The sequence below is a fragment of the Mus musculus genome, chromosome 19 (assembly GCF_000001635.26).
Source record: "Mus musculus strain C57BL/6J chromosome 19, GRCm38.p6 C57BL/6J".
NCBI lineage: Eukaryota > Metazoa > Chordata > Mammalia > Rodentia > Muridae > Mus > Mus musculus.
In genome coordinates, this window is record NC_000085.6 from 10261220 (window position 1) to 10273889 (window position 12670).

Genomic DNA, 12670 nt, shown 5'->3' on the forward strand with positions numbered 1-12670 from the left:
CTCACTAATCCTCTTGGGCTTGACTCACAGAGTCCCAGGCTCCTGAGGCTGGGGTAGGCTGTCTCCCTGAGATTGGGATCATGTTAGAGAAAGGTGCCAGTTTGAAACCCAGGAGTCTGCCGCCCAACAGCTGCCCTCAATGGTTGGTGTCAGCGCTACAAGCTGTCAGAGGCTGGGATGGCAGTGTCCCAGCGAAGCCTGTCAGTCAGTCCCCAGCCCCTAGGCACCAGGACTGCGGCACTTGGAGGGAATTAGTCACCTTGTAAAAGTTAAGGAGGGTGATTAGTCATCTTGTGAAGTGAAACAGGTAGGCCTCAATCAGCACCCTCTGCCTGCTCTTCAGGAACTCAGGAAGGAGCCAGTAGCTGCAGAGGCAATTACCCTGGGTGACAGGACAGGGAGGCGGGGCGATGGTAGCCTCTGCCAGGTGGCAGGTGCAGACTCTGCACCTCCCCAGGGGGTGGTAAGAGCCAGCCAGGCAAGGCCCGAGTGAGTGGCGGGCAGCTGGCTAGGGGAATGGACTAGATATGTATGTGGCTGGTGAAATGAAGTGATGCCTGCTTTGGGGAGACAGATGCCTGGGCCTTTCCTAAAGACACAGATTCCCAAGGGCCAAAACTTTTCCAGCCCTGTCTGATTTGGTACCAAGCTTCCAGCACCTTGCTTGCCTGGATTTAGGATGGGTCAGTTCCCCCTACTGCAGCTCTGCGTGCAAGGTATGCCTAGGGCATTTTATATCTGTCCTGAGGGCTTTGAGGATGGCAGGCTTGCTCCAGGTAGCAGAGAGAGGTGACTGAGCAAGGATGCACCTAAATTAGTTTGCCTCTCCTGTGCCAGGCTACCAGCTGTGATTTCCCCCCCTCAGCCACACTGGCCTGGGCTGTGCCTTCCTTCACACCATGGGGCTCACGTTGCCAGGACACACAGACTTTCTATTAAGGGTGCTCGAGGAAAGTTTCTATTGCTAAAACGGTGTTTAAACGGCCACACCACACCCCACTGCCTGCTATGAGAGGGCAGCAGCAGCAGCAATAATGTCACAGCTCGTCCCTGTAAAGCACTGTGCAATCTCCAGGAGCAGGGGTCAAGTGTCCTGGAGTTTGGCTAAGGGATTCAGGGTCCTCCTTAGTGATAGACACAGCATGATGTGAGAGCATTGAGGACCTCATCTGAGACTCCCTGGACAGCTGAGCAGGAGTGGTGGGGTTGCCTCACGCCATGTAGTTGCAGGGAAGCACAGAGCGGCACTGGGGACAGGAAGAAGCTCCACTCACCGAGTTCTTGAGGTCGAGGTACTTGGTGTTTCTGGTCACTGGCATCCCAGACAGGAAAGCCAAGATGTCATTGTTTGCCTGGAAAACAGGCGCGGTAAGATGGACAGTGGTCCAGATGTGAAGGTGAGAAGGGAGTTCCGTTTCAGCCTGCCTCAGAGGTCTGAAGGAACCACGTGGCTTGCAGCTCTTCTAACATCCAGCAGTTTTCAAAAATCACATTTCCCTGTATTTCTAGTTTTCTGCATTCTACCCAGACCTTCCAACCCCAAGGGATGGTCCTGAGCCACCCGAGAGAGAAAGGGGTTTTGTATGAGATGTCCAGAGACCAGAACTAGCCTGTTGGTGAGGACAGGGGCCAGGGCAGATTTCAGACAGAGGCTGAGGCACTGGAGCTGGCAGTGGCCATCGAGCCCCGGTGAACGGGACATCCTCAGAGGCTGGCCTCAGAAGCAGCCACATGTGGTGCAGACAACTCTGCTGGAAGGTTCCAGATAGGACAGTGGATGGTGATGAGCAGTAACAGCGGCCCCGGGGGCCCACGGGGAAAGGATGCCACAGGCTGTGCAGCAGGAGCCCACAGGGGAGCTGGTGGGTGCTTACCTCGTCCAGCACCGCATTGCGTTTGGCTCGCTGCCGCTGTCTAAGCAGCACCAGGCCAGCAATGATGTCGGAGGGCACGATGTCGAGGTCACGGAAAAATTCAGCAAAGAGGTAGGCGATTTCTGAGTAGGCATCCTGTCAAGCGAGGCCCGGGATGGCAGGAGGCAGGGGCAGGGCAGCAGGAGAAAGGAGAGACCATGAGTGAACACCAAGGGCAAGGTGACCGGAAATCGCTACAATTCTGGGCAGCTTTGCCCTCAGGCGTGCATGCCGCACCTCCTTATGGCAGGAACCTGGAGACTCTTTTGTTTCTGTTCTTTTACCATCTTAGCTGCTGACCCTTCTCCACCTCCCAGGCCTCTTCTCTCCACTGAGGTCCCTTTGCTCGCAGGTGCCAACCTAGGCGGATACCTCTTCTCTCTCTAGATACCCAGGATCAAGTCCAGGCAACCCTTCTCTAGAAGTGAAGCCACACAAGGCATCCGGCTACCGCTGTCCTACCAGCTGTGACCCTGGAAGTCCTGCTACATCTCCCAAACCTCGAGGTTCCCTTGCTTCTCAGCAGCCTCAGCTCAGGGGCCCCTGTGATGTGCGTGAGAAGCACAATTCATAGTCGGTGGCCTCTCTGGCTTCAAGTTGGCCCCAGCCCTTGGGTAAAAAGGAAAGAACAGAGGCAGACAAGCCCTGCTAGCTGTGGCCCTGGGTTTCCCCTGCCTTTTGTTGCCTTGAACCTATCAGGAGAGGGCAGAGCGAGAACAAACTCACAGCAACTGAATCTATCTCACTGGTCTCGTCCTTGAGTGCCTGGCAAGTCAGGAGGAAAACGCCAGTGGCTACCTGCTCAGACCTCTAAGGGGCCACACGGAACGGAACTGTGCTCAGCTTCAGCTGCTCAGCTCAGGGCGCCAGGTTTGAACATACAGGCGGTTATGTAAAATTTTCAAAGACTGGCAGTCAAGTATAGTTCTTTGGTGACAAAATACAAGCTGGAGAAAAATCCCTCCTCTGGGATCTGCCCCTGGCTGTCTGTGTCTAACTGGACTGTGCTCTTCTCACTGGCTCCTCACAGCAGTGCTGACTCTGTTTTATGGGGTGAACAGTGTGCCTAAGGCCCAGGCAAGCCTGGTTTCCACCTCTTGGGCTCCATTCCCTGCCCTCTGCAAGGCACACCTGCAGCCAGACCTGGACCAGGATCTCTCAGGCATTCCCAGACAGCCCCATGAGGTACTCCCCAGCTGCCAGGGAACTCTGGGCCTTCCTTCCTTCCTTAGGTACTCGCTCTAAGGTCCCTGGGGGCTACTGTTAGGGAAGGGCCACTCCAGGCTTCCCCAGGGTGTCTGAGGTGGGCGCTTCACTGTCTTCTGACTTCTCAAGCTCTGCTACTGCCTAGCTGTGGGATACTGAGCAAATCAGTCCATCTTTCTGGGTCTCAGCTGACTGATCTGCAAAATGAGGGGTAGGGCTGGATGGCTGCTAACCTGCCTACCCAACTCTGAGGGGTTCTATCTCCCTTCCTGCTCAGAGCCACCTTCTGCAGAGCTTGCTCCTCAACACTATTGGTCTATCCACATCTCCGACCTCAGAGATGTGTGCCATCCAGCCCCAGGCTAAGCACTCAACAGCACCCTAGACCTTCCAGATCCATCCACTGCTGACCACATGGTACTTTTAAATTAAACCATGTTCCAAGGGTACCAAATCAGTCATCAAGGCTTTCTGTTTCCGCAGTGAAACAGGTGAATGTCTGCTTTGCAGGGTCGGGCAGTTTTTCAGCGAAAAGGCCCACAAGCAGGCTGTTACTCTGCTCACAATGTCCCACTTCCTACCAGCCCCACCCACCTAGCATTACCAGAGGAGTGAAAGGCACTTCCATGGCAGAGAGAAGACCCGAGGCAAGCAACTATGGGTACTTACTGACTGGGAATCCTTTGTCCGGGTGCAACAGAGGAACACTTTTAGACGGCGGGACCAGCTGGTGGCCTGACCCTCCTCTAACCGGTGCCTGTGAAGGTAAACAGCTGCATGTGTCAGGTCACGGGGCTGGATTAGAGGAGCTGGCCAGATGTTATAGAAATAGGATGGCCTGTTCCCAGGATACAACAAGGAGCCAGTGGGCCTGGGGAGGCTAGGCAGCAGGCTACCTACAGCTGCATGGCCAGTGACCTAGCTGTCAGCCAGCCAGGGTGTTGCTAGCCAACCTGGTGAGCTCTAGAGGCCCTCACACTCCCCAGCTGCTGTCTGGGTAGGGCAGGTATACTGCCTGCATGGTTTCCCTCTGTTCCTTCTGCTGTCCCTCCTCAGGTCAGGTGGGGAGTTAGGCGGCTCAGGAGTCAGTGAGCAGAGAGAACGAGAAGCTACCTTCCCAAGACGGGATCCACATCCCGGGCACCTAGGAAGCTGGTACATTTTGAGCACAAAGATAACTCTGATATCACGGGTCTTGGCTCATTCCTTTAAGCCCAGCACTTGGGAGGGAGTGGCAGGCAGATGGATCTCTGAATTCGAGGTTAGTCTGGTCTACAGAGCAAATTCCAGGATAGTCAAGGCTCAAAAAAAAAAAAAAAAAAAAAAAAGGAAAGAAAGAAAAAAGGAAAAAGAAAGGAAGAAGAAAGAAAGAATGAAAGGAGAGAGAGAGAAAGAGAGAGAGGAGGAGAAGAAAAAGAAGGAGGAGGAGGAGGAGGAAGAGGAGGAAGAGGAAAAGGAAGAGAAGGAGGAGGAGGAGGAGGAAGAGAAGGAGGAGGAGGGAAGGAAGGAAGGAAGGAAGGAAGGAAGGAAGGAAGGAAGAAAAAAAGAGACAATAGTCCTGACACTAAACACAGAATCTCAAAACAGCCAGAAGAGGCTGTGACTGGGTTTTTTTTTTTTTTTAAAGATTTATTTATTTATTATATGTAAGTACACTGTAGCTGTCTTCAGACACTCCAGAAGAGGGCATCAGATCTCATTACGGGTGGTTGTGAGCCACCATGTGGTTGCTGGGATTTGAACTTCGGACCTTCGGAAGAGCAGTCGGGTGCTCTTACCCACTGAGCCATCTCACCAGCCCTGTGACTGGGTTTTTTGTGAGCAATGTTCTGTCCCCTTAAAAGCCTGTCATCGAGTCAGGGGCAAAAGGCAAGGTAGCACTCCGATGCATTCAAGTCACTTAAGTCATCAGGAATGACAGACTGGCTCTCGGTGTGCCTCTTGGCTCTTATGTGCAGCCAAGAACTGCTCTCCATTCCTTTAACCCTGGTTACATAGGCAGCCGACCAAAAAGGAGGCACCGGGAGGGGCTAGGGATGATGTAAGAGACCAGCTGTCCCAGGGACCTGCAGTCCCTAGAAAATGGAACAGCTTTGCATCATATACCACTGTCCACCGCCCAGGGACTTGATGAAGAGGGAGTGAAGCTCGGTTCTCAGGGCATCACATACATTTTGCTTTCTGATCCAACAGGGCCTTCAAATGCAGAATGAGACATTTCCTCCCTAGCCTCTGGCCAGATGGAAATGCTCACGCCACTTCGAACCGCTCATGAACGCCAGGGGGCAGATGAGCGTAGGGTTGTGTGAGAAGCTGACAGGTTGGTCAACTGCAACCACCCTTAAGGCCACGCCAGAGAGACACATACCAAGTCTGGACAGGAAGTTCATGGACCCCGACAGCCCTGCCTGTTGGGAGGCTCACTGTGTAAAAGGGGGCAGACATTCCTTCCCACAAAAACCCAAGGTCAAGCCTCCTGGGAAAGAGCGGGGAATAACAGCCTCCCCCAGTCCTCCACCAGATTTCACTGGAAAGAGAAAGGACCAAAACTTAGACACACTCCCGGCTTTCAGAAACCAAAATAACAACCATGTGGCAGCAGGGGTGTGCATGTCCCTGCCCTTGGGAGTTGACTGCTTGAAAAATGTCCCTGTTAGGAAAAAAATGTTAGTTTTAGAGCCAGCAAAGGGCAGGTAGTCGGCCTGACAAAGCCCCGCAGCCGGAATGTGCTCTCCAGCCTCGCGGGAGACCTGGAGAAACCACTACAGGTCAAGGGCCTGCAAGCTATGGCCTCCCGACAGGGCCAGGAAACCACAGGGGGCCTCCTAATTAAAATGACAGTGAGCACCAGCCCCTGCAGTAATGGCTCCTACCGCCTGGAGCCCCAAAGGCAATCACCCGGAGTCAGGAAGGGAAGGACGTTTTCTCCTGGGCCCTGGAGCCCAGAAACAGGTCGGGTGCGGCTCGGGCTCAGCAGGCAAAGTGGGACGGGGCGGTGGCCAGCTCCACTGAAGGAAGGGAGTACGGGCTGTGGAGCCCTGGCTCCAAGGCCTGACATTTCGCCTGGGAGGTGGCCAGACCAGGCATGGGTGTGGTGCTGGAGGCGGTGACAAGTTGGTGGGCTGACATGGAAGGTCTGAGGCATGAGTTGGGGTGGGGTAAGGCCTGCTGGGCAGGGGTCTTGGCAACCTGCTTCCCTGGGCTGGACATGGATGCCATTCCACACCCTGCCACTGTGGCTTGGGGCAGGGACTCAGATCTGTAGAAGGGGGTCTCACAGCTGCTCTGGGGTAGCAAAAGGACTGATTAACCACAAAGGGCTAAGCATGGGGCCTGCCTTCCAGGAGAAGCCCGATTGTGGGGGCTATGGTGACTCATCCTGGGAGCCCTTGCTTTCAATAAAAGTCACTATGGCCATGTTGGATATTCTCTTCTCTCTTTTAAACACCAAGCAAAATCTCCTCCAGGAAGTCTTCCTTGATTGACTTCTTACAGCCTCTGAGACCTAGAGGCAGCCTCACCTAACAGTTGGGTTTTTTTTGTTTTGTTTTGTTTTTTTGTTTTTTGTTTTTTGAGACATGGTTTCTCTGTTTAGCCCTGGCTGTCCTGGAACTCACTTTACCAGGCTGGCCTCGAACTCAGAAATCCGCCTGCCTCTGCCTCCAGAGTGCTGAGATTAAAGGCATGTGCCACCACGAATGGCGCTCTAACAGTTGTTAAGGGTTCCAAAGTGAGGCTGAGAGCTGGTCCTGGCTTTACCCTGTAACCAGGCAACCACTTGAACTCTGGACCTTGGTTTCTCCACCCCTATTACAGGGAGGATCCGGCTTGTGACTCACTCGGAACAAAGCTTGTGTCTTCTGCCATTACTGTAACTGAGTGCGTGTCCGGCTGCTGCCGCTGAGTGGCTCTCCATTAACTCAGCCGTTGCCCACAGTGTTAACCACTTGGTATATATTATCTCACTTAAACCTCACAACAACATCCTGAGCCAGCAACTGCTATTCTTACCTTTTTTCAGGTCTTATTTTTTAATTTTTATGTTTGCCTTGTGCCCACATGAATAAAAACTAAAAAAGAAAAAGATACAACTCTCACTTTTAACACTGGCAAATTGGGTGAATGAATTTCATCCCCTTGACAGGCAATGCTGTCACAGGCATGCTTTTGTTTTAATTATTTCTTTTATTTTTTAGAGAACATAATATGATTACGTCATTTTCTCTTCTCTCCCCTCTCCCCAAGCCCGGCCAGACTCCTCTCCTTGAGGCTCTTCTCTTTCCCCTTGCTCCTTTCCTGAATTGTTACTATGTATGCTTACATTATTGCGTTTTATACACACCCATGCACATTCTTGGATATCTAAAATAAAAATAATAATAAAAACAAGCCCGGCGTGGTAGCACACGCCTTTAATCCCAGCACTCGGGAGGCAGAGGCAGGCAGATTTCTGAGTTCGAGGCCAGCCTGGTCTACAAAGTGAGTACCAGGACAGCCAAGGGCTACACAGAGAAACCCTGTCTCGAAAAAACAAAACAAAACAAAACAGAAAAACAGAATCTCATTGAGTAGCTCTGGCTGGCCTCGAACTTGCTGTGTACACTAGGGCGGCCTTGAACTGGTCTGAAAGCCTCTGTCTGCCTCACTAGTAGCGAGTGCTGGGATGGAAGGCGTAGGCCACCACACCCAGCCTACTCTTACCCTTTCAAGAGCAGAAGGGGCAGTGAGGCTGTGCGGTGTGGGAGGGGACAGGACCCACCTCTGCCCACCAGTCTTCAAAGCTTACTAGGACGCCGCCCTCCTGCCCCCACCCCCACCCCTGCCCGCCAGCCCGCCCAGTCGACTAACCGCAGGTTGTAAGTCCGCAGATTGCGCTGCCTCCTCTTGGTGGCTCTCAGCTTGACGAAGGTGCGGCCCGTGGGGTCAAAGACGCAGAGGACAGTGATGCAGACGCTGAGAATGACCACCCAGTTGCAGACGACCATTCCTGTGGCGGCAGCAACGGAAAGAAAAAACTGGTGTTGGGTTCACCTTCCTGGGTCGTGAGCAATGAACAAAGGGTACTGTGGCCTCTATGTTCCCAGCTGTTTCTTAGGTTCAAGAGCAAGGCTCAGAAGCCGTGGTCTTCAAGGCCCACACATGGCACAGAGCAGACTTTTGAGAAGGTGACGAACAGCCCTAGTGCTGCCTGGACAGTTCTGTGTCTGCTGCTGCCTCCCTGGTGAGGACCCAAGTGGGAGGGCAGAACACTGGGTGAAGGGTGCACCCGCACTTGGGTGTCTCCCCAGAGTGGCACCTGAGCCCCTTTCTCTTCAAGCTGGGTCCTATTACCTCCACCCCAGGGCTGGCTTCGCTGGTGGGGCAGATGGGGTGCATACCGAGGGTGACATTCTTAGCAGTGAGGTCATTGCAGGAGGTGTAGTACTGTGTGAGCCAGACGATGCCCACGATAGCGTAGATGAACTCAATCACCAAGATGGCTGCAAGGAGAGGCAGGCTCTGAGTAAAGCTACAGGCCATTGTCTGCCACCAGGGAAGGGAGGGCCCAGGAACCTCATCCTGGCTCTGCTGCCTGATCTCTTGCATTGTGTCCTCGAGTCCCCATTGCCTCCCGGGACTGTGACTGCACAGGCGAACAGGGGACAAGTACTTCCCAGCTTCTTCAGGATCTCACAGTTTCACACAAGAGCTCTGGAGTCAGACTCACTGTAGGCAAGTTACCTAATCTCTCAGAGCCTCGGCTTCCTCATCCCTATTTGAGACTGCCAATAACTTCATCACAGGACACTGAAGCCTGAACTTATGAAAACTGTTGTTTTCAGAAGACCTAGAAACTCAGTTAGGTGGGGTAAGAGGATGAGAGGAGGCCCAGGAGCCAACCAATGGAGCCAACCATGCACTCGTTCCATCAGGGTACTAAGTCCAGAGCCCCAGAGGGAGTGGTAAGGAGATAAGACAGCCTGGCAGGGCCAACAAAGTACAGTAGCTAAGAGTCTAGACAATGGAGCTAGAAGAGCAGCATGGGTTCAAATCCCAGCTCTGACCCTTCTAATGTGACTTAGCTGTGTGACCTTGAAAGAGCTGATTAGTCTTCCTGGCCTCGGGTCCTCATCTTTAAAACAAAGCTAACACTCTCCTCCCCAGGAGCAGCGGAGAAGTTTGAGAGAAGTGCTCTCTGGGAATACCCCAGAGGCTGCTGGGACATGGCCCAAAAGCGATATAGGCTGGTCCTCTGGGGAGCTGGCTCAGCCTGGCCTCAGGGGTTTCCTGATCTGTTTCAGAAGGATCACCAACACATTTTGCAGACAAGCTCACAGTTTCGAATAGGGCTCAACTAAGTTTGCCTATGAGGGGCCACGAGAGCAAGCATTTGAGCAAGCATTTCAGATTCTGTGGCCATCCAGTCACAAAAGCAATTTCTCAACTGCTATTATGGTACCAAAACACAAAAAGCAAAATATAAATGAGTGTGCTCCCTAATGAAAAGATTCACAAAACAGCTGGTGGGCTGGACTGTCAGTCCAGTCAGGCACCCCATGCTCTTCAGGGCTGACTCAGTTTGTGTTTGTAACCAAACCCTGAGGGAGTGAATGAGTGCAGGAGAAGGGTAGCCCTACAAGGGTCCCAGCCCCCCGTGGGGGTCCCTTACCCAGGCGCACGTAGAGCACGTACTGCATGGAGTCCCGGGGTTCTGTGTAGAGGATGCCCCCACGCATGCTCAGCCAGATGATAGCCATTTCGGCAATCATACAGCTCAGAAGGATGCCCAGGTAGCCTCGGCCGTGGTCCACCAGGTTCAGGGAGCAGGCCTCGTGTGGGTTATAGACCAAGCCGAAGAGCACCACAGACAGGATTACAAACCTGCAGAGGGGTACAGGTGAACAAGGGTGGGCTGTCTCTGTGCCTTGTGCTGCTCAGCAGGAGAAAAAGAAGGCAGATATCTCCCCCAACAAGATGTGCCCGACTGTCAGTGCCGAGAGGCATCGGCAGTAACTACTACCCCCACTGCTGAGGTCAGGAGGACTGCTGGCCAGAAGGGGTCCTGAATCCTCGGGGGAATACCCGGAGGAGTGCTTGGGAGCAGGACAGAGTCAGGTTTGGGCCTGGCAAGGAAGAACAGGTAACCAGGACCATGCCGTCAGTGCTGAGACTCACCAGGTGGTGTGTAGCAGGAAGAGGAAGATAGCTGGCAGGACGAGGTCATCGCTGCCCACAGACCAGCGCCGCCGGAACACCACGATCCCGGGCATGGCTGGCAGCTCTGGGAGGCTCAGCGGGCCAGGCGCTCACCTCCTGAAAGCAAGAAGGGGACCCTGGAATAGTCTGGGCTACTACCAGGTGTGGTAGGCATCTTGGGCGTTGGCACCAATCCCCACCGGTGGTCAATGGGCCTCCAGGCAGCAGAGAAGCTGACCCAGGTAGAAGCTGCCCCCTTGCCAGCTCAAGCTCCCTAACAACAAAGGTCTTGATACCAATCTCAGCGGCTCCCCTGAGGTCACTCCTGCCCACCACCGCTTAACGTCATTCCTATCTATAGTAACTGAAGACCCAGGCTCTGGTTGGCCTGCCTGAAATCCCTGCATTTGGGAGACTAAGTCAGGAGGAACATGATTCTGAGGGGAGCCTAGGTCTCAGACAAAAAGACCCCAAGTTCACTCTCTCTCCATATATGGAATCAACAGGACAGTTGTTTACCAGGGCCCTGTCTTTCCACAGGAAATCTGTACTTACGGTTTCAGAACCAAGAACAAGTGTCCCTAGCAGAAAGCCCTGTAGATTGGGAGAACACTGAAGGTTTGGGGAGGCTGGGAGAGGAGTGTGCGAGAGGCAGAGGGTGAGGGTGCTCAGCGGGAAAGACTCTTCCCTGTGAGTCTTTGCACAGCAAGGCCTTTGGTTCTTGTTCACTGGAGACCTTGGAGCTGTGAGTATGGTCTGACTTGGTTTTGCACCCTTACAAAACTCTCAGCCACTGTCATGGTTCAGGTCGGGATTATGGCTAGGGGACATGTGGCCCTCACTGTGAGAATGGCAGCCGCTCTAACACACTCACCCTCGGCCTGATAGCTTTCACTGTTTGATGCCTACTTCCCTGAAATAGCTGGGTATCAACCAGCCACCATCAAGCTCAGGAGAGGCTAGGAGCTAGAGGCCTCCTTTGGAGCTGGGAGAGAAAAGTGGGAGTAGAGGTGGAAGGCTGGTCTGAGCAGAAACCCGGGGCTCGCTGCAGGACAGACTCCTGCATGTGCCCTGTGCAGAGAGGAACCCTTGCTACAGAGGGCTGGGTACGCTGCTAGAGGGCAGCTGTCCCCAGGGCCAGCAGAGGTTTACATGGCACCTGGCCCAAGGGTGGACAGCAGGTCTTCCTCTCCCTAGTGACAGGTCCAAAGAAAACATGCATATATGGAGACTGAAGTCCCTAGGGAAGGAACCAGCCACACCTTCCTAGGCCTGTGAGCATAGCCCTGACAGTGGGCGAAGGGGCATGGGGCCAGGTGGCTGGGCAGCACGACACGCCAGGACAGGCTCTGCTGGGTTTATCTCCCAGGACCAGCCACTGAATGCTCCCAAGGGGTGCCCAGAAGCAGCGCTGACTGCCTGAGCAGCGGCTGGGGTCGTGCCTACTCCTCCCACCCCGCCAGGAAGTGACATCATCCCACTCTCAAGGAGGAGTCGGGCAGACTGTGAGAAGCAGGAGAAAGATGCAGAGTGAAGAAGCAGCTGCTGCAGGGGTGGCTGGGGGTGGGGAGGTCTACCGTAGACAGGGACCTACGACTGGAGCAAAATCTGGGACGAGCAGTCCAGGACACAGCTTAGAGTTTGGAATAATGCATGGGAGCGAGCTGGGGCCTCATGGGTGGTAGCAAGGCTGGGGCAGGCAGAGCTGCCAACAGCCAGTGGACCTGCTCCCTCCCTGTGTGCAGGTGGCTCACAAAGTGGGAAGCTGGCGGTGGCACCACCCTACTCCCCAACCCCCCCGCCCCCAACACTCAGTGAAGTGGGGCTGGACAGAGCCATCACCTATTGAGGCCCTGTATTTTATCCTCCTCAGGCCAGGGGAGATTTCATACCATGATTGCCCAGAGAGGCTGGTCAGGAAGGGTCCTGCCCCTGCCAGCAACCTGGTGCATCACCTCAAGCAGAATATGACCCTTTCACAGTCACACTGGGTACCTCCTCTCCCACCCTTCCTCAAGGAGTCTAGAAAGGCTAACACTGTAGCTCACCAGGTACCCAGCACCCTGGTCCTCGAACTTAGAGCCCTGGCCTGGCCTTACCTTGCCCTCTCTGACCCCAGGTCTTGTAGCTGTGACTGCAGGACCATGACAACGTTGGAATGACAGGGCCAATAGCACCTGTACTCTGCTTGGGGGTGAAGTGATGAGCAGTCCGAGGCTAGCAGCTGTGGTCAGCACCAGGGCCTTCCTTTGATGTGGCAGACTTTTGGAGGGCTGACCCCACCCATGTCCTGTTACTGGCACTGGGGTTCCATATCTTTCCAACACCCCCTCCAGCTTCTGCCTGGGACAGCTAACACAATGAGGTCCTAGACG

General features: G+C 54.1%; 1 protein-coding gene across 3 annotated transcripts in view; it reads right to left on the bottom strand.

The window, feature by feature from the left end:
- The window catches only part of Dagla (diacylglycerol lipase, alpha), a 59613-nt gene that overhangs the window by 15955 nt on the left and 30988 nt on the right, over nucleotides 1-12670 (bottom strand). For all 3 annotated transcript variants that reach the window (NM_198114.2, XM_006527114.3, XM_017318213.2), the window contains exons 2-8: nucleotides 10275-10412; nucleotides 9769-9980; nucleotides 8498-8599; nucleotides 7968-8106; nucleotides 3789-3876; nucleotides 1875-2009; nucleotides 1275-1352 (exon numbers count right to left, since the gene is read on the bottom strand). In NM_198114.2, the coding sequence (NP_932782.2) occupies nucleotides 1275-1352; nucleotides 1875-2009; nucleotides 3789-3876; nucleotides 7968-8106; nucleotides 8498-8599; nucleotides 9769-9980; nucleotides 10275-10369 (849 nt within the window). In that variant the 5' untranslated portion in view covers nucleotides 10370-10412. The remainder of the gene's footprint in view (nucleotides 1-1274; nucleotides 1353-1874; nucleotides 2010-3788; nucleotides 3877-7967; nucleotides 8107-8497; nucleotides 8600-9768; nucleotides 9981-10274; nucleotides 10413-12670) is intronic.